The sequence below is a fragment of the Homalodisca vitripennis genome, chromosome 1 (assembly GCF_021130785.1).
Source record: "Homalodisca vitripennis isolate AUS2020 chromosome 1, UT_GWSS_2.1, whole genome shotgun sequence".
Taxonomy (NCBI): domain Eukaryota; kingdom Metazoa; phylum Arthropoda; class Insecta; order Hemiptera; family Cicadellidae; genus Homalodisca; species Homalodisca vitripennis.
The window spans coordinates 81,686,766-81,712,749 of record NC_060207.1 but is presented as its reverse complement, the minus strand read 5'-3'; the positions used below and the strand labels follow the sequence as shown (position 1 = coordinate 81,712,749).

At 33.2% G+C, this 25,984-nt stretch overlaps 1 protein-coding gene across 1 annotated transcript in view; it reads right to left on the bottom strand.

Moving 5' to 3' along the window:
• Positions 1 to 25,984, bottom strand: part of LOC124365612 — a 64,789-nt gene that overhangs the window by 23,150 nt on the left and 15,655 nt on the right. Inside the window, exons 4-9 of the mRNA XM_046821606.1 lie at positions 25,341 to 25,587; positions 23,457 to 23,613; positions 20,205 to 20,353; positions 13,124 to 14,016; positions 3,881 to 4,006; positions 3,273 to 3,376 (exon numbers count right to left, since the gene is read on the bottom strand). Coding sequence (XP_046677562.1) covers positions 3,273 to 3,376; positions 3,881 to 4,006; positions 13,124 to 14,016; positions 20,205 to 20,353; positions 23,457 to 23,613; positions 25,341 to 25,587 — 1,676 coding nt within the window. The remainder of the gene's footprint in view (positions 1 to 3,272; positions 3,377 to 3,880; positions 4,007 to 13,123; positions 14,017 to 20,204; positions 20,354 to 23,456; positions 23,614 to 25,340; positions 25,588 to 25,984) is intronic.

Genomic DNA, 25,984 nt, shown 5'->3' with positions numbered 1-25,984 from the left:
ATTTAAATTCCTTTGTTTATATTTCTGTGTATTTCAATGTGTCCACATAACATTGTGAATATCTTATAATTTTGCTTTCTGTGATGTTTGAAAAATACATGTATTTAATTCAGAAAAAATATAGAGAACAAGTAAGACCAACACAGCGCTACCTTGGGGCAAATTTCAGTCTAGTATTGCAGGTCAGAGGTCTCCAATGCATGAACCTTCGGTATGAGACCACGATTTTTCCGGTACTCAGTCGGTTTAACATAAAAGTAAAATAATTGTCTGTTTACCACTGAGCAGTTGACGTCTGCCATACATCCAACAGACACATTGACATTGACAAATATAGACACAGTAAATATAAACGTTTAAATATCAAAACATTTGCTATTTTGTTCATTTACATTTCTAAATAAGTCTTTTTCTACACAAAAAACTACGAAACATGTTATAACAATCAGTAATTTGGGTTTTGCCAATTAGTTGTTGTCCATGAATAGACGCAGCGGACTCATGACAATATGTCAAAATAAATATAGAAAATACGAATTACTATACAACCAAATTTTTAGTTAAACTACAACAATTATTCATTTGTTTACATACCTAAATTTTTACAAACACATCAAAACCACATGTTAGCAATCGATAATTTACTTACTCCCAATCAGCTGTGTGTGAAAAGACTTATGTGGATTCAGGATTTAGCTTTGTCACATCACTAGTCATATTATTATTATATTGAGACATTCTAAGCGTATTTTAAACAATTTTGTTGGTATTAGATTCTAATGAAATGGTATCGTGGTACCGATTTTTGGAAGTTAGCAATCGATAATTTACTTACTCCCAATCAGCTGTGTGTGAAAAGACTTATGTGGATTCAGGATTTAGCTTTGTCACATCACTAGTCATATTATTATTATATTGAGACATTCTAAGCGTATTTTAAACAATTTTGTTGGTATTAGATTCTAATGGAATGGTATCGTGGTACCGATTTTTGGAATCAATCCATCTGTAGTAAAAATTTCAGAAACATTATAAAGCTTCACACATACCCTTTTTTTCTTGTAATCCACACTTATGCAGTTTTTCGTTGTCGGAGGCAGCCCTAGTTACAGTCATGGGAAAGTATCATGACTCTGAATATATTACACTGCAGAACAATATATGTAGAATGCATCGGAAAGTTATCGGCTACGTAAGTTACCGAAGTGCGGTTAATCCGTGATCTGTCAGATCAGTAGAAACTAATAACGAACGATATCTTCCAAAGATGCCCCCGGAATACAAGCATAATAAATTTAATCAATTATTGGCTCTTAAGTACTTTGTGTTTGTTTTAAAATAGTGCAAGAATAGAATTACGCCATCACGACAACATAACTACTAAGTAAATAAATACACGAAATAATGTGGTCCAAGTCACAATGTGTAAGCTTAAATATTCCTACAGTGATCAATGTGTATATCTTTGACTTGATCCTGTATGTTTTTAAAAACTCTGATATGCTTAAACCAAGCAGTCATAAGTATGACACAAGATCTAAAAACCAGTCAAACATTAATTCTTGTAGATTGACTAAAACATTGAATAGCCACATTGTCATCTCACTAAAAATATATAATAAATTACAAAACTTAATCATTAAATATCCTGAGAAAACCTTCTGTAAAAAGTTGTATAAATGGCTGATAAATAATCCCTTTTATTCCATTGACGAATTTTTTAATTTCAATATCATAGACTTTTGAATTAATATTATTCAAGTTTTGAATTGTTATGTATAGTGATAATTTTAATTAGACTTAGTTGTACTTGACATGCTTGTATGTATACATGTGAATTATGACTTTGTCAATGCTTCACTGCTTAACGGCAAATAAATTATTATTATTATTATGTGTTTGTTAGATTATAGTTATGGACCACATAACATCATAGCATAGGGCTCCTCTCATACACATAACGAATGGTTGGACGATTTTGTTTGAACATTTGGAATTGTCTGACTAATCGTTATGTGTGCAGGAAGGTCCTTTGGACAATTAGATGACTGGCGAGATGACGGGATTCCCACCAGCAGTTATCCAACCAATGTCACTGTGCAGATTGATATAATCTGACGACAATCAGATCGTGTTTTAGGAGCAATCGTTCACAGACCATTATTGGTCGACCGACTTTAATCATCCGAAGGATAGTTACATGTAGTGGGGTTTAATATGACATATAGGTAGAACTAACCGAGATAAACTCTACTTCACTAGTGAAGACGAACTGGGATTAAATAATGAACACATCGTTGATCACACACACTGTAGTAACCATACGCCGTCCACGACCCTAAAGAATTCGGCTTGCGTCGTCGATCATCATTCACAGTTTCACGAATTACGTCTTGTAAAATACAACATTTGGGATTAATTCAACTCCTTAAATTATTTCTTGATCTCATAAGTTCTTACAGGAAAAAAACTGTTTTTTCAAGATTTTCCCGACTCTACATGTAAATTCCCGGCTTATTCCTGGTTGGGTGGCCACCCTGTTTGTTAATCCCTAATTTCATTTTGCTACTCCTTATAATTTTCTAATTTGAGTAATTTTTTAAAATTGAAATTACGTGAAATGAAACCTTTTACATTGCTCCTACTTCACATAGAACCCATATTTGAGGTATATTTGCTAATTCGAATCCACCTACATTACTACAAATTCAAGAGGGAGGATTTATTTGGTTCTACAATTCATTACTTCCAGATCTTCACACTTTTTGAGCAAACTCCAATCCACTCTTCTATCATCTCAACAAGCAACCTATCATTGTACAGCATCTCCATAAAAACCGGAGGACTCTCAACATCACAACCACTTGTACATTATCATCTGAGGAAACTAGAGCTATCACCGTCCGACTACAAGAATCTATATCACGTTATTAACATTTATGAGCTCTTAATTGATTCTTCAAAATTAAGAATTCTTCTTTATTATTTTCATCGTTCAAAATTAATTATTGGTTCTTCTATTCAAAAGCCCATGCATGATCCGTGATTCTGAGACTGAAGTCTTACATATTTTTAGTGAACTCTACAATTCATATAAACTGTTTGAAGTTAAATAAACTAATATATTTCAACTTCTACACCACATTTTTTTAACCAATTTTACTTTTTAACAAATCCCAATCTTTAGTTCCATGGATTGTATTTCTTTTCTTTCCTTACTAAAGTAACATTAGTATTACAGTGTATAATAGATATAAACTATTTACAATTACCATTTTCTCTGCCTTAGTACCAGATATCATCTGCAGCTGAGCGTACGCAGAACCATGGACGGACAGCGGCAAGGCGCAGTGGAAGCCTGTTCCTTGGTCATCATCTGAGACATTACAAAAAAGTGCCAATTTACACAGATTAATTGAATTAATAATGAGAATCACCATAATCGATGATAGAGACCTACTTTTGTTATCAGCTTACAAATTTATTAACTTTTTTAAGTTTAGATAAAAAATCTCTCATTTTTTAAGAGATGCTTTTACATAATTGCGAAGATATCCATTCTCCAATAAAACCTCAACCAAGGTTTAATGTTTTATCAAATCAATATCTATAAACATAATTTAAAAGAAAAAGTATTACCATTTTGTACTTGTATAAAAATATTATAAGTTTTTATAAGCTTTAGAGAAATTATTAAATTTTATGAAGCATATTTATATTCTTTACAATGCTAGTTTATGACTAACAAGATCTAAAATTTGAAACAAATCTGATCAACTTTTGCGGTTGCTTTGATTTTTTAAATTAACGTTTCATACTTATGAACTCTTAAGATAAAAACAGCTACCCAGCACAAACCATTTCCCAATAGGAAACTCACCTTCAATGTCTGTGATGGTGGAGATGATTTCTTCATCGACTTCGATGTAAATCCGATCAAAACGCACTGAACAACCAGAAATCATTCTTTGTCTCATTGTGAGATCTTGATCTTTTACAGGTTTAACTGAAAATAAATATCAACTGAATCATTAATTAGCCACTATTTTCTTTCTGTGAAAACAAATGATGTATATATATATATATATATATATATAAATATGATTTTTAAACTTTATAACATAATATTTAATGAGCCTTCGCCAATAATTACATATAAGAACATGAGACTTGATAAACACAGATATATTTAAGATCAAGCTCAAGAAACATTTAGTTGATAGATTTTATTTTCTTTTACATTTATATGAACACAAATTACTAACACAAATCAAATTTAAGTTAAAAACATGAAAAGTTATGCTTATAAGTTATATTTAGGCATATATAGGTAAATAAATAATTAGATTATTATACTGTTATTATGTTACAAAATAGACATAAATATCTACTATGTTACTGTGATAAATATCTGTGCCCAGTTGTACATGTTTTTAATTTAATAAAGAATATTTGTATTTTAATTAGTACTCTGATTTATAAACACCAAACACAGTATCTCACAAAATAACTTTACACACCTAATATTTAACTCTCAGAATAATTTGTGTTGATGTATCTCTCAATTTTTTTTTTTTTTAACTACATTAATTTAGTAGTTTTTATACAATTTTTAAAGCAATTAATTATTTTAATTTACTATCGGGATCTGGTTTTTAATTAACAGCACATACTTAACCTTTATAGTCCCAGGGTGTCCAATTACAGAAGACCTTATTTACTTCAGAAATGTGCAGACTCCACAGTAGTGCAAGAATTATCATAGTGGTAGACTTTTTATTTAATTTAACATCCTTACTTTACTGGCTTAAAATGTATCTATAAGCTTCATGGGTACCAAAAGCATACAAAAATGTTCTCTTGTACTGTGGGCAAGTAACATGCTTGTTTTTGTTTCCTGCTCAACTGTATTGATGCAACGACCATTGCATGTTGTGTGGCCATGGTGTTGTTACAAGGCTGTTTAATTTGTTTGTAGGTTTTACATACTTCATTTTTAGTTTTAATCAAGAAAATTTAGGCCTAGTGCATAAAAACCTTTAAGTTTCCTACTGAAAACTTCAATGTAGTGAGTGTTGTTGGTGAGGGGTAGAGTTAGCCCTACCCCTCACCCTAGTGACCTACGCCCTCTGTATAGTTCTAATCATAGGTCCAAAAATAAAGAGCATCGGCCAAAACACTTCAAAAAGAAATTTAAGCAAAAACTCCTAACTAAAATGAAGTTTTCTGATTATGAATCCCCTAGTGAAATTCCTGATGACTGATTTGAACAAACACTATGTTCCATCTTCTGAGAATGAATCTACAGATGTGCCCAAATTGAAAATTGTGTCAAGGATCTAGGTAAAAGTAAAGTATCATCTACTCCTGTAAAAAGATATAAGGCATCATCTAGGGCTATTAGAAGAAAATCTAAATCAAACATATTCCCAGAACTAAATCAAGAGCCAATAGAACCTCTCAATTGGGTGATAAACCTAGGTTTACTAAAAAAACCTGTACCATACCAAAATCAAGAGCGTTTACAAGCAATTGCCATAGACTTTGATAGTCTTACTGAATCTGGATGAAGTTCTACTAGTGAAGAGGAGCCATCATCGGATGATATTGATGATAAACCATGGTTCAAGATACATGATGATAATTTATCCAACACCACTTGTACAGTTCTTGGAGAATATCGGGATTAAACATATGCTGACTTGTAACTGATCTCCATTTGGTTACTTTATTGTAATTTTATACAACCAGCCTTATTACATTTTTTGTAAATGAGACCAAACGTCACACAGAGCAATTTTTTTCAAACAATGTATTTCTAATAATTCTGGGGTTCTCTAGAGTGGCTGACTGGCTTCATGTTACGGAATCAGAAATAAAAGCATTTATTGCTTTCATACTAAACATGGGTCTAACAAAAAACCAACTACTGTTTCATACTGGTCTACAACTCCTTTTAACTCAACTCTTTGGTTTTCCGGAGATTATGACAAGAAACATTTTTTTCCAAAAATTCTTTCACTTCATGGGTAACCCTAAATTTACAAGTCCTGTACCAGACCCATGAACAAAATTCCAAGCACTTTGTGACCAAGCCAACAGATTATTTAGACACTATTAAGTACAACACAAAGAAATTTCTACAGATGAATCTTTTGTAAGTACAAAAAAACCATAAATCGCCGATTGACTACTTACATAAAAATAAACCGCACAGATGGGGGAATTATGGGTTCCGTGCGATGCTATAACAAATTATTGCCATGGATGGAGATGTGTGGACTGGAATATTTTGTTGTTAAGATCTTTTAACGCATCGGCTACCAATGACATATATTGGCAGTCATCAGTTAGCATTGGCGTAATTACAGATGACAGACATACCCGTTACGCTAAGTTAATTATTTTGAAGTAGAAAAATATTCCAGATGTCTATTATTTTGGCATTTTTCTATACTATTTATTACATTGATAGTTAGTCTGTTAAAACATAAAATGTTCAATTTTGAAGCTGGCTATCTTGAAACTGATTGATTGCAGTTTACCATCTCATCTGTTTGTTTCATTTGAGTTTACTGTCTCATAATTAGTTGCCGTCTGAAATGGCATTGTGACAAGATCACATTCTGTCTTCTGAGAGTTTTAGTAACTCTGTGGAGAATATACTCACTGAAAGTGAAAATGAAGTGAGTGATGATGGTAACTTTGAAGACGATATTTAGAATGAAAGTAGTAGTGAAAGTGGTGATGAGAAATTGAAAAAAATTATGTGACAAGACCTAACCTTCAAACTTGAGATTGGACAAGGCAAGCAAATGATCCACATAATTTTATTTTTAGTGGTAGATCTGCTATAAATCCAATTCTTGCTAGGCAAGTAAATACTTAAAATATAAGGTGATAAAACACAATTTTAGCATGTTACATGATGGTTTAATATTTTTAATTGACCCTAAGCATCCACACAACAGTTTCCATTGAAAAATGAAAAACAAATTCGGTACTGAGAGTAAAAATATTTAAACTTTAAAGGTAGTCAATGTAGTTTTTTGTTTTGTTTTTTGTAATAATAAATGGGGACTTTTTAGACACCATCAAAACATCTTATACCATTATCTGTTCTCCTTAAGGCAATAAGGTTTTGTTCAAATAAATAAACATTTTTTGTTGATGTGTACTCGCTTTCTACACCTGCATTCCCCTATGAAATAATAAGGCTTAGCTTGATAAATTGCACATTTCATTTTTTTGTTTCCATGTAATAATGAAGAATATAAATCATCCAATCTTTTTTGGGACTTAAGTTTTCATCTAAGAACTTACCAACATATGTTTTTATCATGTTGCATCGTTATAAAGCAATAATGCATTTTGTACATCCGATTTTTCTGCAATATTGTGTGAAATTATGTTGTTTACATGGAATGCTTCTAAGGATATATTAAATATAAGGTTTTCTTTGTCTGGTAGTTCAATCATTAAAAGCTGACAAACCTTGAACAGACTTGTATTTCAGAGAGCTTCTCTTTGATCTTTTGCACAGGTGATAATTTTGTCCAGTATCTTTTGAAATTCTTGTCTGAATGTGTCTAATTCAGACACATTCACATATGTAAGAATTTTTTTTCTTTGAAATCTAGTTCTTTTGTTCTTCTAGTTCACAAAATGTTTCTTCGTTTAATGTTAATAACCTACTTAATGTGTTAGGTATTTTACTGGATATGATGAATATTTTGATAAAGTTTTTCATGAGAATCTAGATTTGAGTATTGAAATAGACCTTGACGTTTGGAGAATGACATTTTCTCAATAAAGCTTCAAAAATCATTAAATTGGTTTAAAAATTGGCAACTTTCATTTCTGAAGACATCTTTGGTTTGATCTTTCTTAAGGTGAAGTTTTGGACACATTGCTTTCAGGAAGTCTACACACTCTGACTTAAACTTAAGTAGCTTTTGCTTATCACATTTCACTTTCTTTACTTCAGCTTTCACGCCAAAACTGAACTCAAAATTTGTTAGTTCAATCAAGATGTTTTTGTTTTTTAAATCTACTTTCACTGCAGAGGAAACCTCGGAGAGAGCAGTTTTTTTTAACAAACATACTTAACAAGTCGTGCAACAGAACTGACAAGTTGGTGTACAAAAATGGCACCAATGGCTCATCGGCTTGGTACTTTGTCAAAAACAGCTCAACAAGACTAGAGATGTAGTTTAGCAGTCAATAACTTATCATCTAGTGTCCTAGTGATAACCTTATAGCTATGAGTATCATGTGGTTTGGGAGCACCAGGGTCCTTCTCCAAATGGGCCGTGTTCGTTCAAGTGAGGCACCATTTTGATAGCTCTTTCTGCACACTCTCCAGGTGCCCATAAACAAAAATATAGGATCATCATCATTATTCTCAGTCTGAAGTTCCTCCTCCAGATTTTTCACAAACTTTAGATCTACATTAGGTCCTTCGATAGACAATGAAAAAAGTTTTTTCTACATCTACCTTTAATTAACTTCTGAAGATAAAATTAAAATTTGCTTCCAGTGCCTTTAGCCAAAAAGCAGAGGAAAAATATCTTGTGGTCACTTCATCACTTGCAGGATCTCAATATCTTAGTATAATATCCATTTGCTGTTTCTGGCTAACTTTATTCATGCTTTCGTCGAACATAGCAACAAAGGCAGATGAAACTTGGACTTCCTTTTCCAGTAGGTCTCAAAAATACTCAGCAATATTAACCCTTCGCGCGCTGTTGACAAATATAACTGCCAAATTTTACTTTGCTAAAAACGCTGTTGACAAATATATTCGCATTTAAACATTGAGTTTATTATTGGGAGTAAGTAGTACCCAGTTTTGCCGGTGGAGTGCAGCAGCTGCTGGAGCATAAATCCCTCAATAGAAAAACACAGTAATAGTGTTGTCCCCGCCTCCCGGTTGTTCTCCAAGCTGCAAAATGGTGGCGCACTACCCATGCCACTGCCTGTTTTGCCAGACACCAGCGCTACTGACAAATAAACTCGCCGGTTTAGTTAGTTCGCGGACTGCGATTGGAACTGTTATGCATACGTTGTCAAATTGACATATACGTTGGTTTTTGACATATTGGGAAGATGTGTTGTGTGTACACGCAACGGTTTACGCAAGGAGACCATTTACGTGTGCGAAACATGCACCGCCTGGCCGAATCTGCAACGGATACGTGTTTCAAGACATACCACACATTGACGTTACCTTGAACACCGTGATGGCTAATTTTAAATCTTTTTAAATCCATAAATGTTTTATTTTAACTATAATATACATACTATACATATAGTATACTATGATACAATATTATTCACGATAGTAAAATTTCGTTCAACATTTCGTTAAATTTTGTGTATATATTGTATTGTTTTATAAGTTAAATAAACGTATAAAAAAAATTATACTTTTTTCGTCCCCAAAAGTCTTTTTATATGGTAACAAACTCAAAAACAACATTAGCATTGACTTTATGGGAAAAAAGATTTTGAGGTATATGTAGCGTTTGGGTATGGTGCGTCCCAAATTGCCGTAGCGCGGGAAGGGTTAAAGTTCATCTAATAACTAATTTTAGTACGCTCAAGTGAAATGTTCCCTGCGATTTGACTGTCCGGAAACATCAACTCAAACACTTTAGATGCAGCCTAGTCAAAATGAAATCTGAATTAGATTATCATTATCATCTAAAATTTACTAACTTTGAGACTAACCTACTGAAAGAAACATACAGGTCTCTTAATACACTATAGATAACGGAAATGAAAAAGAGCCACACTTACTGCTAATTGCTACTATATTAAAAGCTCTTACAATGAAATTAAGGCTATAATTGCATACAATACGTAAGTGATGGTGCTCCACCCAGTATTAATGACCACAAGGAAAATATAAGTGGGGAGTGTGCCACCTGACCATTTTAAAATCAGAGAATTTTCAGTTGAGGAGGTTCACTCAGCCATTAATAATCTAAGAAATATGGCATAAACGTAAAAAAATCTTAAAAACATCTTCTTACCACTTCAGTGAGGTATTGACTTTTTTTCCAATTTATATATTAGTCTAGGATCTTTTTCCGATATATTAAGTTGAATATAGTGTACCTGAGCATAAAAAAAGGTTCCATGAATACATGTGCCAATTTTAGGCTGATGTCCATCATACCTATAGTGTCAAAGGTCTTGGAACATCTGGTACATTCTCAACTTATGCAATTCTTAAAAACTAATAAATTATTGTCTTGCTTTCAGTTTGGCTTTAGACCCAACCATAGCACTACAGAGGCAGTGCATTCCTTATGACAGATATCTATGTTGGCTTGGAAAAAAATGGAAAATGTGATCTTCAGATTCTTTGACATGTGATTTGGGCATGAAAAAAGTGGTTTGAGGCAATAAGTGTGTATCTCAGGATTTGCTGTAATAGGTCCGAATAGTCACATAGCTCAAAAGTAAGTAAATCTAAAACAAGAGTATTTTTCATCATTATTTCGACTAGTCCCTGCTAAACCGATTACAACACTGAACAAAAATACAAAGCAACATACACGCATAAAAACTTGCAATACATATTGCACAAGGTTTGTCGATTGCAGAATATAACCTCTCAACATGCTTTAGTTTTCTAGTTAACCATTAGAAAGCAATAGTAATCAAACCAGACTACTGTTTAATTCAAGAGGGCCTTAGGGATGTCAGGCATTTTGTAAATGTACCGCTATCAAAATTTGTTAACAGGACCGTTAAGTTAGGTGACTGCAGGCAGAACATTGCACTGTAACTGGTATATTAAAAATAATCTGCTACTCACTATCCTCTTTAAGCCCGTAAAGTGGAATAAATGAAATATACATTTCTGGAAATGGGCTGATGTGTCTGTTACAAATGCTAAATCATCAATATTTATTCATAATTGAAATGAAATGAAATGAAAAATAAGGTTATTTCCACAATCATCATATAGGTACAGAGATTACAAATGTGTTTGCAAATAAATATTATTTAACAAAGAAATTAAAAACATTGTAATTTCTAAATATATATTTATTGGAAATTAGCCTACACGGGCAAGCAGAAATTACAGAAATTAATGTTAGTTTTTTTTTGCCAGGTATGGTTCAGAGGCAAACGAAAGAGCAACAATAACAATAATAATTTAAATTAAACAATCCGACTCAAAAAATATATTTAATTTACTTGAAGTAATTATCACTTTGAAATGTAGATGAATGACAGGTGGTATCGGTGGGGGGGGGGGAAGGGGTGAGAGAAAGGACCAAGGTCAAGCCCACCCATTCAGATAAGGTTAGGGCCTCTCCCTTAAGGCCAATCTGTAGAAGGAAGAAATTAATGTTTTTCTTAAAAATTGAAATTGAAGTTGATTCAAATAATTTGAAGTGACTGAAATTTTTGCAAATGTTTCTGAACAATACATGGGAAATATAAAAGGAAATTTGTTATTGAAAATGATTTAACTAACCTTATAACAGGTATACCAACATCAATTGAGTGCCTGGTATTATAAGAATGTGATGTTTCTGGGAAAATTATGTTGTAATATTTATAAATATGAACTAAAAGATGCTTTATGTACAATTGTCGCAAGGAAAGGAGTGAAGAGTCATGAAAAAGAGTGTCAGTAGGATAACACTTATTTTTTCTTAATTCTGCTTTTAAGATACATTTTTGTGTTATGTAAAGGGGCTCCAAAACTGCGCCACACCAAGCAATGTTTCCAAATATGTAAGAAGAGATTGGACATAAGCGCAATACGTTATTTTAATTTCCTTTTCATTTAAAACATTGCTTTATCTTCTGAAAGCGAAAATATATTTTCTTACTTTTGCTTGAATATAGGCTATATGATCAGATCATTTAAGGCGATGATAAAAAATTACACCTAGATATTTGTAACTTGTAACACATTCTATACTTTTACATCCACATGTTACATTATTGCAGAATTGCCACATTGATGAATTCTCAAACTATTGAAATTGTAATCTGAATTACTGTTCAAAGGAATAGATAGAAATTTTGTCTTAGATATATTTAGTGAGAGAAAATCTTTATCTAACCATTTTTTCAAAATCATTAAGTCGTATGCAGCCTTTTCCTGTACTTCCATCCAATTGTTACCAGAAATAAAAATTAAACTGTCATCCACAAACAAAAAGAGTTTCCCATACAGATTTAGTTTAGAAATATTGTTTATATATATCAAAAACAAAATAGGTCCCAATGTACTACCTCGAATCACACCATAATCTACATTTTGAGGATCACTGTTCTCTCCGCAGATGGACACATCTTTGTAGATAAAAATGTATATTTATTATTTACTTAATTTACATTAAACAATCAATTTGATGTGTAGCTATGGACATGATTTGGACAGTATTATCATGTTCTCCACTGTCTTTATGCACCGAAATTCTAAAATGTGTATGTATATCTGTGTCAGAATACACAAAACACTCTCTTGTATGAAAATTAAATGCATGATGACCAGACTTACACAATATTGCTGCTGGCCTGATGACAGTGATTGAACTGGAATTATCTGTCGTTGGAGTCTTGGTCAAAGGATTACACAAGTAAAAAGCCTGGTGTATAATGGTTGTGTTCATCTCTTCTTTTATTATGTTTGTTCTTATCTACGTTGACACATCTAAGGCTTTGAATAATCAACTTAGTGCATTACTTAAGTTAACAATTACAAAATAAAATTTGCAATTTTTAGTATTATTTAAATATTTGGTTGTAGTGTTCAGTATAATTTTAGTCTCAATTAAAACTGATTCTACTCATACTCCACAGTATATTAACATGATGACAGTAAAGCAATATGACTTATTTATTCACAGAAGTATATAATAAACACCCACAGCTCTCTGCTCCTAGCTTCTCTCCCAACATCCACAGAACGAATTGCATAACTATACTGTATAAAATAAACACCAACACATGTGTTATTGGTATAATATCATAGTCCCATTGACAATGACTGATCTCAAGAATTCTTATACACTGAATTTCCAAAGAACCAGAGAACATCTTGCAAGTAATGATAATATTGCTATGGTCCACTAAAAATATATCTTACCTCTGGTCGTTGTTTCGTCCTTGTTTGATATTTTACACTTATCATCCTGCTCTTTGGATCTCTGAGGGTCCTTGTCTTGGTTGCAATTTCTTGGCCTTAGGACAACAAGCAGAGGTGAGTATTTGGAAGCCAGAGGTGAGCTGGGGGAAGACAACCTACTGGTCGAGTGGGGCCCTTCATTCACCTTAGGGCTTATGTTTTCATTAGCCTCTGAGCAAGAATGTTCTGAAATCCTCGACCCACTGTTTGAACTGCGAGGTGAGATTGTCATGCCCGGTATGAGGTCCAGAAATGACTGTATAACGTCGTTCTTGCTCTCCCCGTTCTTGTAGAGAAAAGTGTCAGACTTGGGCGACAGAGACGACACGGACTCTGCCTCCCACTCAGCCAGTATTGCAGATAAGTCCGGATTGATTACCGACACATCCAACATTTTGTGTAGTTCAGATTTGGACGGCAGAGGTTCCACCTTACTTGAGGTGGATTCTCCCATAGTTAGCTTATCTAAATTATCACAGTTGATTATATCACTAATGCTATCGAGTACATTTTGCTGCGGCACGGCTGGATTTTTATGGCTTTCTCCATTAATTCGAAAGCTAGTTTCGTCCAGTCTTCTCTGATGAATATCACATTTATTATCACAATCTCGACTGTCAGTGCCCACAACAGCCCTAACCTCCAACTGCTCACGTCTTCTCTTGCACTCCCACTCATTTCTCCTATCACGTGTCAAATCCATCCTCTTACCTCTAAGTGATTCTACCAAATATTTAGGTTCTTCTATGTTTTCTCTGACGTCCAAATTACATTCTTTATTGCTTTCATCTTTCAACCTATCGCTTTTCATTATCTCACACTCATAACTGTTATCTCTTGCAGGATGTGTGGTTCTGAAACAGACATACAAATCATCAAATAACTAACAAACACCCTAACTTTTTTCTTTTTACTTTTAAATCGAGTAAATAATCTTGTTTATTAATTGAGATCTTTATAACCAAACTAAGAAAAATATTTATCATATAAAATTGCCTAAGATTAGAATTAAATTCTTTAAAAACATAAAGATAGTTTAATTTTTTTTTATTGAAAGGATGAATATAGGTTTTATTTCTATTTCGAAAATCCCTCCAGGCTATGCCCCACTGGTCTCTAAAGCAACTAAAAATCCTATCTCTGTCTCTTAAGTTTTGTAATATGAATTGAAAGAGCCTGTTAAATGTAATCAGCTTTTCTGTGTAAACATTGATTTTATTATGACAGCACAACCATATGTTTAATTAATTTATCCCCTATTTTAAATTTTTTTTACATTTATAGAGTGAAAACATAACAAAAGTAACTAAATACAATTTTTATGACAGAAAATCGTTGAGGGGACATCGCATCCATTTCTCACTGATGAGGTATATGATACTGATTAGGTATATAAATACTGATATAATTATTAGACTGGACTGAGGAAATAGCACGTAATTTTTTGTTGGAAATACAATTAATTTTAACTAGAGGTGCAAAACCTGAAATGAAAATTACTCACAATTTTGTTTGACCCCTGGTCCCCTTAATCATGAACAGTGAAAAATGGGTACCTAATGTATAATATATGACTAATTCCATTTAAAAAATATTAAACCCTATTGAATTATATCACAAGTACTTTCACTATGAAAACTATGAACTTTTGACTAAGGAGTTCCACTACATTGGTCTAAAATAGTTCAAGTATTACTGAAATCATAGGAGCTATTCAATTAAATACGCAGAATGTTGCATAACAATTGCAGGTGAATCTGCGGGTATGTGCTAGCACAGCTGATAACAATCAAAAGACAAAATCTCAGTTGCTCTCGGCTTGGGCAAGCATACCTATAAAGTTATCGTGCTCGCTTATGCATTGACAGATTTATTTAAAAAGGTACTGTTAGAATTGGTAAAAATGACTAAATAGTTGGTATCCTATGCATTTTTATAACTATGAGGTGTGTTCAAAAAGTATCGCGAATTTTGAATTTTCGCGGGTTACGCATATTCAAATTTTGATTTCTTTGTGGCGTTGTGTTGGTACATATGTCTCTCACTTATGTTGACAATTTCGGCTATTTTGAATGTTCAGTTAATTCTTGACAGCTGCTTTGCTTGCACGTGGTTTGGTTCGTCTATGATTTTTACCTATTCAAAAAAAATGGAACAAAGAACCTGCATCAAATTTTGTGTGAAAAACTGAAGTAAGTGCGTGGGTGCATTCCGAATGTTGACTGTGGCATACAGAGAAGCTAATTTGGACAAAACCAACGTTTATCGGTGGTACAAAATGTTTTCAGAAGGCCGAGAAGATGTGAACGACGAAGAGCGTGCTGGACGCCCGAGCACTTCAACAAGAGACGAAAAAATTGATGAAGTGAAGAAAATGGTATTGACCAATCGTCGAATCACCGTTAGAGAAATTGCTGAGGACCTAGGTATATCGATTGGCTCGTGCCATTCGATTTTAATCGATAATTTGGGCATGAGACGGGTCGCCGCAAAATGCATACGAAAATTGCTCAATTTTGATCAAAAACAGTATCGCATGAACATTGCTAATGAGATGTTAGAATTTGTCCACGACGACCCGAATTTGCTCCAGAGGGTCATAACTGGTGACGAATCGTGGGTTTATGGTTATGATGTGGAAACCAAAGCTCAATCATCTCAATGGAAGCTGCCGCACGAACCAAGACCGAAAAAAAGCACACCAAGTTCGGTCGAATGTGAAAGTTTTGCTTACAGTTTTCTTCGATTGCAGGGGCGTGGTGCATCATGAGTTCTTGCCACAAGGTAGAACGGTGAATAATGAATATTACCTGCAAGTTATGCGCAATTTGCGCGAAGCAATCCGCCAGAAACACCCAAATTTGTGGAAAAACAAAAATTGGCTTTTGCACCATGATAACACCCCTGCTCACACATCGCTGCTTGTACGTGACTTCTTGGCCAAAAACAACACACTAATGATACCGCAGCCACCGTATTCCCCAGATCTGGCCCCCTGTGACTTTTTCTTGTTCCCGAAACTGATGAGGCCCGTGAAAGGACGATGCTACGCCATGATTGATGAGATAGAGACGGCATCGAAGGAGGAGCTGAACAAGATACAAAAAAATGATTTTTTGAAGTGCTTCGAAGATTGGAAAAAACGTTGGCACAAGTGTATAATATTCCAGGGGGATTACTTTGAAGGGGACAAAATAGATATTCACGAATAATGAAATTATTTGTTTTAAAATACAGGGGAGTCCCGCTAATCCGAACACGTGTAATCCGAACGTCGGTTAATCCGAACAGGTCCAGGAGGAATTATTTACAACGATAATGAACAGTTATAGGAACTAATTACCTAAAAAAAGAAAATGGGTGCATCATTTCGTACATAAACAAAGAAAACTTTAATTAAATAGACATACAGTATTTTATTAAGAAACATTGTGTACGGTACAGTACATAAATAATGAAGTTAAATACAGTACCAAATTGAAACTTATAGGTTAAGTATGAGTTAAATTACTGTATTAAGAAGTGAAATCAAACAAAAATTGGACTTACAGTACTGATATTATTATTGAGTACAATATTAATTGTTAAAAGACATAAATTCAGTTATTGTCTTCTGTCGCATTGAAGAGAGTCTATTGGATGACGCGTAGTTTCGCCATCGTGTCATAAACATGTTATCGGCAGGTGTAGCAGTAGCCTGTTGCTCTAAGTATCGTGGTGCAAGGTTAAGCGCTGCTGCACCGTCTGCGTGTGGCACCAACTCTCCTTTATCACCCAGGTTCTCGTCGTCACTTCCTTCCTCCTCACAGTTGATTGATTCTTGAGTGACTGCCGCAACTATGTCGTGACCAGTTAGGAATTCGGAGCACGCACCATCTGTTACCATCCATTCATTGACGTCTGTTTCATCTGCTTTCTCGCAACCAGGAATTGCTTGAACTAGCCGTAACACATTTTCTCTATCGTTGTCTGCTTGGTTGTCTTGGAACGCAAGGGTAGGCCATAGTTTTGTCCAAGACTTCCTCAAAGTTTGGTCTGTAATGTTCTCCCAAGAATCAGCAATCCAATACACAACATCCTTGATGTTAGTTTGTTTTAATTTTTGAACCAAAGAGACTGTTTCATCTTCAATCAGGGTTTGCAAAAACTGCTTGCGGTATTTACGTTTAAGTGATTGCAGCACACCTTGGTCCATTGGCTGCAATAAGGCTGTAACATTTGGAGGTAAAAATGATACTTTAATTTCACCACTAGAAAGTTCTTCGGTATTTGGGTGCGATGGCGCATTGTCAATCAAGAGAATAGTACGTGGGGATAAATCATTGTCATTACTGAATTGTTGGACACGGGGTACAAACTCGTCATGAAACCATTGTTTAAACAACTGTCCGTTCATCCACAATTTTTTCTGGTTCCTGTAATAAACTGGCAATGAGTTCATATTGACATTTTTGAAAGCTCTAGGTCTAGCAGATTTCCCTATCAACATTAGTGGAAGCTTGTGATTACCAGCAGCATTAGAACATGCCATTATTGTTACTCGATCTTTGCTCATTTTAAAACCAGGAGCATGGATTTCTTCTTTAGATGCCAAACTCTTTGTAGGCAGTGCTCTAAAGTTGAGGCCGGTTTCATCAGCATTATAAATTTGCTGTGGAGAATAATTTCCATCCAATATCAAAGTTTCAAATGTACTCACGTATTCCCTTGCTGCATCGTGGTCAGATGAAAGTTGTTCTCCTGTAATTGTCAACTGTCGTATTCCATGGTGCTTCTTCCATCGGTCTAGCCACCCAGTACTAGCATGAAAACATTCACCGCTGTTCATTAATTCATTCAATTGAATTGCCTTTTCTTGAATAATAGGCCCACTTAAAGGAGTTCCTCTCTCCCTTTCCTGGGAGAACCAAACAAAAAGCGCTTCATCCACTTTATCATACTGGGATTGCTTCACTGTTTGTCTGTTTTCAAGAGTCTGGCCAGAAGAAGTAGCACAATATTGTTCAAGCTTTGCACGATTTTTCCTCCAATCACAAATTGTAGATTTGCCAACATTAAACTCTGTTGCCAATTTAGTCACACTTTCACCCTTATCTAAACGCTGTAGGGCGTCTAGCTTGTCTTTAAGAGTGACGGTAGTATGCTTTTGCTTACTCGCCATAACAATCAGCTCTCACACGCAAATAATCACAACAGTGGAATCGATGTTTGCACTGAGATGACAGACGACACACTGCAGACTACAGCGCAATGTGCGGCTATTCTATGAGTCAGTGTGTGTATTTTTGGCAAGCCGTGCCGTGGGAGGGGGAGTACAGTCTGACCCGTAGCGCGTGGACCCGTACAATATCCAGTACGCTCACATTGCTTAACAATAGAACTCTCACACTAAATACGGTAAATGTGCTTAGTATTCGCAAACACGTTTATTTGTCAAGAAATACAATGCAATAGTCAGAAAAAATGTTTTAATAAACAATGTTGATAATTCTATAACAAAATAGACCCATTCTCAAGTTTAAAACCGTATTTTTCTGTAATTCTGGCTAATCCGAACAATCACATAATCCGAATAGGGCTCGGTTCCAATTAGGACGGATTAACGGGACAACGGGTACACAAAATTCACGATACTTTTTGAATACACCTTGTATACCAGTTTTGTGTTATTTGACTTTAAAAATGTTAAACATACGTCTTTTTGAAACGGGGAAAGGGATTTTGTTAATATTTTATTTAAAAACAAGTTTACTAGAGGTTAATACAATTCTCAAGTTTTATACCTTTATCTTAACTGGTTAAAAAGATATAATTATTTTTTATAAAATACACATACAGGCAGATAGACGGAAAACTAAAGGTTTTAGGACATACACCTTCATATGAACTATTTTGCTCATTTTTATGTGTAAAACAAAACCCCAAAGTATTGGAATACTTTTACTGAACACCCTGTATACACAAACTGGACGCAAAAAACATTAATTGTTAATTGAAAAGCATCAGCTGTTTTGACATGTTTGTTGCTCCCAGCTTGTGCACACATACTTTTAATGTGGTCGTGCTCACTTTATGTTGCAAAGTACCGTTAGAATTGTAAAAAAGATAGTTGGTATCTTGTAAATTTTTCATAACAATACTGATTTTTTTGTAATTTGACTTTAACATTTTCAACAAGCACCAAATTTGTTAATATTGAAAGGAATAGCACTATTATATTTTACAATATTCTTTTTATTTATCACTCACTAACTATGTGAAAAGTTTAGTATCTGTAGCTTTACTACTTCTACAGATAATAATATGTTTAGGATATTAAAAAATGGTGGCTTGCAAAATTTCTTAACTTTTTTTTCTCAAAAATGTTTATGGGACATTTTTGTTTGAAATGATGGGTACTGTTAGCCACAGAAGTTTGTGACTTTTTTAAACAAATAAAAATAAATAAACATTGGAGAAACATCAACTTCAATAAGGCTAATGATGAGCAATCTTCTTACCTGCACATATTGTGCAACACAATCAAACTTTTGATAAATGTTTCTAATTGCTATCAATAGATTTCAAAATTATGATAATAAATATTATACAAAATTGTTGATAAGATGTGCACAGGTCACCACATTAGCTCTCCAAAAAAATCATCTGTAGGACACAATTAGGTGTTGTTATGTGTTTCTAACCTCATTTATTTTTATATTTGTTTCAAGTTATACTATATTATATACTTTTGAAAATTAATTGAAATGTAACGCAATACTATATATATATATATATATATATATATATATATATATATATATATATATATATATATATATATATAGTTTACATGTTTCGCCATATATATATAAACAAAAAATCATTACGCATAATTTTTTCATATATTACTATCAGATGCACTCTATCTTGTACTTATAATATTTCTTTGCAAAAATAATTTTTACTTATAATAAATAATTGCTAGAAAATGTAACACAGAAGGTAATTTCTTGTGATATGTAAAGCATTAACAGTTTCTCAAGTAGAGTTCTGAACTTACCTCACAGATTTGGCTGGTGGTCGTATGTTCTCCATATCCTCATCATCCTCATCACTACAGAATTCATACATCTTGTCTGCGAGTCTGCGTTTTCTATACCACTTGAACATTGGTTCACACCCATCCTCTGACTCCTCAAATGCATAAACCTACAAAATATAATAAACTATTAGTTACCAACAGTGAAGCACACACTCTATATCACTATTATGTACACTAATTTTTAAATAATTTACCTAAAAACATTTAATCACTAAAAAACCATTTGCTTACATATTCTTTTTGTTGTTATTTGAGAAAAGTTGCCAAAAAATCTAATTAAATTTGGATTTAACCCTGTTTGTAGTGGACAGGCTGTCAGATTTGGGGATATATTATGTACCTATTATCGTTCCATGTGGTGTAAAAGTTATATTTTAAATAAGATGCCATGAAATCTTCATAGGTAAGAAAATTATTGAACATCTAACATTTTTGTGAAATTATTTACAAGAAGAAGACCTATTGGGGAATTATTTTGTTTTCATTGATAAAAAAACCAGATAACTAAAGATTTCTAGTTTTTTTAGCCATAATACATGTTATGAATATGTAAAACACCAACTAGGACTAATTCTGGTCGCTATAAATCTCAAATGTTGAAGTAATTGTTTGAATCTGCCAGATTTTTGGAGCATTTCAATGGGCACACACAACAAATTTTAGTCCCTGTGCTTTTTTCTATTTGTAATACATTTGTCCTTATTTTTTATATTTTGGATTTTTATTTGAGAGTTTAGTAAAGTGCTGTGCTAAATGTGAAAAAAGTAAACACATTTTTTTCTAAAAAGCCAGTTACTAACTTTCAACATGCAAGGGTAATTAATTGTAAATTGTAATAATTATTGTCTTATTCTTTAGCTATTGCTGTAAAAAAAACACACACATATATTATATGTTGTACATTGTTAATGTTTATGTACTTTTATATGCCTATAAAACTCCTAAGAACATCTAGCACTACAGGTGAATATAGTCAGCACTTATAGGGTTTTAATCCTACCAATGCCGTAAACATATTAGAATTATGGACTTTGACCAAAATGACAAACACAATTATATCTAATACTACACATTGTGTCTCTCGAAGAATTTTTTAGTTCACAAAAGGCCTTTGAAAAGGTCAGGTGGACGCTCCGTGGCTCCGTGCCTGGACGTTCCTTGCCTATCATGGTTGGCAAGGAAGTATTTATAGAACTCCTTCACTTTGTGGCAGGGGGAGGGAGGTGTCCTTTACCTAGCTCCCTTAAGGAAATATATCCATTGTTGGTCCAGATGACAGACCTTATCTACGAAACCTTAGATAAGAAAATTTTCCAATAATTATAATAATAATTATAATAATAATTTTAATAATTAGTTTATATAATTTTTCAGTTTTATTAGATTGTACCATGAATTTGAATTTATATCAAATTAACAGCATGGTAAATAGTTATTTTCAGATTTTTATTAATAAATATATTAATTTTAACTAAAATGCCCTGTTTCATATTTTTTATGTTTATCACTCATAGTATATTATAATAAAAATTAGCTTTGAACTTAGAGAAAATATATTTTATAGATGTTTAGGCATTATAAGAAATCAATGCCTCTTCTTTATTGGTGGGCTCTCTATTATCAACAGCCAATTTAACCGTTCCACAACTTCTTTAAATTATTATAAATAAAAATGCAGTTTCAATTAATTACTGTAGCAGTGAAGTCACTTGTATTATGTGGTCACTATGAAGTTCTACCTTATTCAGTCTTTTATGTTCTTTGTATCATACAATGATGTAAATTTTATATTATAGTTTTAAAGTAACTAAAGTTTGAATACCATAAACATTTTTTTTAATATATTGTATTTCTAAATAATGAACTATTTAAATTTGGTTTAATAATGAATTTTTAACACAAAATTGTAAAATAACACTTTTTACTGCATATTATTTACAAATGAACACTCATATATATATAAAATAGTTTTTAATGTATATTAATTATCCTGTTTTATCAGGTGAGCCTCTAATGAAAATATTAATCTTACATGAGAGTAAGAAGGGGAGACATGGATAACACACACCATTGCCGGTCTTAAAAATTAATCAACTTTGTTTTTAATGAATTTTATTGAGTATTAATAATATTCTCTGATGTACTCTAATTTTTTACAACAAATTCATTTATGTATAAATGTATCCATTTATCCTCTAGTAGTTAAATATATAACTGCTCATTGTTTTATCAAGTTTATAAGATTTACAGTATTTAGACAGAACATCAAACAAATTTGCAATATTATATTATTTCACTTAACTTTTACAAAATCGCGAAATAAAAACTAAATGCTGCAGAAATATCATGAAATAAAAACTATTTTTTCAAACGGCTTTTGGAACATTAAATATAAATTTCAGAACAACAATCTGAATTTATTGTATAAAAAAAGTTAAATACAAAAATCTGTAGGCCTACTAATGCACTGTGCAGAAAATGTTTGTATGCAGAAGAGCTGATGCAGTTTGAATTGTTGTCGCACATGTTATTTAGTACAACTCCACATAACGTAGAGCAATGATGAAAAGGGTTCATTCAATAAGAATGTTAAGTTCAGCTCCAGTTCACCTTCCACTTATTGCAGCGTTTGAAGTCTAATGCTTAGACAGATTTGACTCCTACAATCTGGAATCAACATCCATCTGAAGAGATCCAAAACCATCGATCCAGATCCAGTCAGTGATGAAGAAGCTCAAAACGAACACTCTACATCGTTTTGACATCAGAGACACCTGGACTATAAACAAGTGTAATCAAGATGAAGTGGTTTTCTCATTGTCTCATCAGGTACACAATTGAGTGCAACACTACTTCATCTTGATTACATTTGCTTGTAGTCCAGGTGTCTCTGATGTCAAAACGACGTAGAGAGTTCTGAACTTCTTCGTCTGTGACTGTTTTGGATCTCTTCAAATGGTTGTTGATACCAGATGCCAAATCTGTCACAGCGTTAGACTTCAAACGCTGCAATAATTAGAAGGTGAACTGAAACTGAACTCAGTATAACTCAGTTGCACATTCAGTGAAGTGTATTCATGCTGCAGTTGGATGTTTATAACAATGTTGTACTGTTGATGTTGGCAATAAACCTTTTTGTTTGTGTGATTTCTGCAGACGCAATATAAAGAGCCAAGGAGGATTGAGTAATTATCTCAAAAATATAATTACCTTCTCGGCCTTATCCATGATAGTGTTCAGCCAGGCCTTGTTTACAGAGCGTGTCAGCGTTTTGCGTCTGGACATGGGCACAGTAAAGCCGCTGCTATTGCTAGTCTTCCAGGGGCAGATATAGTCGTCTGTCATTGATGACAACTTCTCTCCGATACTAAAAAACATCACAGTGTGGTATTATTCTAGTTACAGGGGAAATAATATCCCAACCCTAAAAATGTATGAGATTTTTTTAAATCAATGACTTTTGACTATGTTCTACTTATAATTGAAGAATGAAAAATGCAAAATGGGGTGCCATTCATGTCAAGATATCATCAAATATCATTTCTTGAAAAAGTTAAACTTAATTCTAATATCAATTATTGTGTCTTAAGTTCAAAGGACCAGCAGCAACAATCAATTATTGATTCCAGTTTAGTATTTATGGAGTGGCTTAAATTAGCCGGCTTTAATAATTTTAGAGACTTCCTTTCATTTTAACATAAAGCAGACGGATGAATAAATTAAACATTACCAGCATGGTATAAGGATATATCCATACCAATGGAATTGCTCTAATTGAGGCACACAGATATACTGTATTTTCTTATTTTAATTTAGTATGACAGAGCATTCACAACTGGAATGCGTATCACTGCAACAATAAATCAATAATCAGTGAAATTCTCAACATTTCATTTCATCTGGTTATGCATGGCACAAGCATGTGGATATAGCCATATGGATGGCACCAGTCACAGTTGAACTTAAAATTTTGTTGTAATAATACCATATTCTAAGAAAGAATAATTTAACTAAGCAATAATTAAAAATGTCTTTTCAACACTAAATGCACGATAAATGCATCCAGACCAAATTTTCTTCAGTACTTAAGCGATTACCTCATTGAGGTATACACAAGTACTGGTTACATGCTACTCGGCCAGCACCGAATACAGAGTCACGGGCTGGTTATGCGGTCTGCAGTTGACATTTAACTGTTCACTTAGTTGCTGTATTTCCACTAGATAACGTTGGATATTCCTTACTAAGTTTTTTGATGCAACAACTAGTGTGACTAACTTGATTTATATTCACTATTATTATCTGTTTTGCTTGTCATCAGCTATATACAGTATTGTTTGAGAGTTTTTTTTTTTACATTCCTTATAATAATGGATCATGAAAACCTGTGTTGTTCTGAGGTTGATAAGGTTTAGTAAGGTAATTGTAAATACAATCCAAGTGATCGTTAAAAGTTAATAGTCAATAATATGTATTAATTTTTTGTATATGCCATACAATGACAGTGTCATTCATATAACACTATTAACATTTATTGGTTAATATATTCGTTTACGCATATTCATAAGAAGCTACTTTAATACAGAATGGAAAGTTCTTCAATAGAGTAAAGAGCTATGTTCATCAAGACATTTTTAACAATCCTTTGTGGTCATTTTCAAATTTTATAATATTAAACATATATTTCAAAAACTTGTTTCCCAAATAAGCAGGCTTAAAAAAACTTTAGTCTTTGAGTATGGTTGACCCCGTTATTTGCTCTAGTACTTTAGCGATGAGCAGGTATCCTAAATTACAAATTTGATGTTATGTTTTTTACTGTAAGAATGTACTCAACAATATATTGGCTATAAACAGTAAAAATTAAAAAAAATCATAAGTGATTTTTGGCTGTCATTATTTCCTGTTATGTTTGAATTTAAGCATTATCCTGAAACAAAATACTATCCACATTGATCCACCCACATGGTAGTCAAACAGTGCATAAATTCAGGAATTAATTTTTATTAAAATTTCTTTTTACATGCTCATTCCAATTTAAATACCAATCTTTTGTTAACCCTAAAAATATTGTTTGTTAGCAACTTTACTTACTAATGGTTTATCTCAGCAGGCACAATGTTGTCATCATGCGATGAAGTCACCTCTCCCCGATCTGAGCCGAATAACAGGACATGCAGGAAGTTTCCAGTGTTAATGATTATCTTGTTGTCTATCTTGAGATTGATGGCATAGTCAAACGATGGAGAGGGGGGCTGAGCCATGTCCAAGGTGGTGTGGATAGTGAGCCCATGTTTTAGGCAGCTCAGACCAATGCTGCTATCCCAGTAGGAGGCCATTTCTACAATAAATTTTATTCATACAGATAGTTTTACATCTTCAACTCTTTAGACATTGGTTGATCATTTTTTTTATACTATCACAATGTGTCACTTTTAAATAATACTTATAGTGCATTTTTTCCTTTCATGTCACAACATCTCTGTTAACATTCATTTTAAACTCTATACAAATTAGAGGGGAAACTAATCTTACTTATATAATAAAAAAACATACTACTTCTTTGTGTAAGCTACAAATTTAACACCTTCACTGTGACACTGTACCGAGTGATCTTGAAGTGTCACGAGACACAAGACTGCTACGCCGTAAGGCATCTGCCACAGTTAAACTACAGTACAGTAACTCATTATTTATAATACATGTCACTATCACCTTCACTGTGGCTCTACACTGAG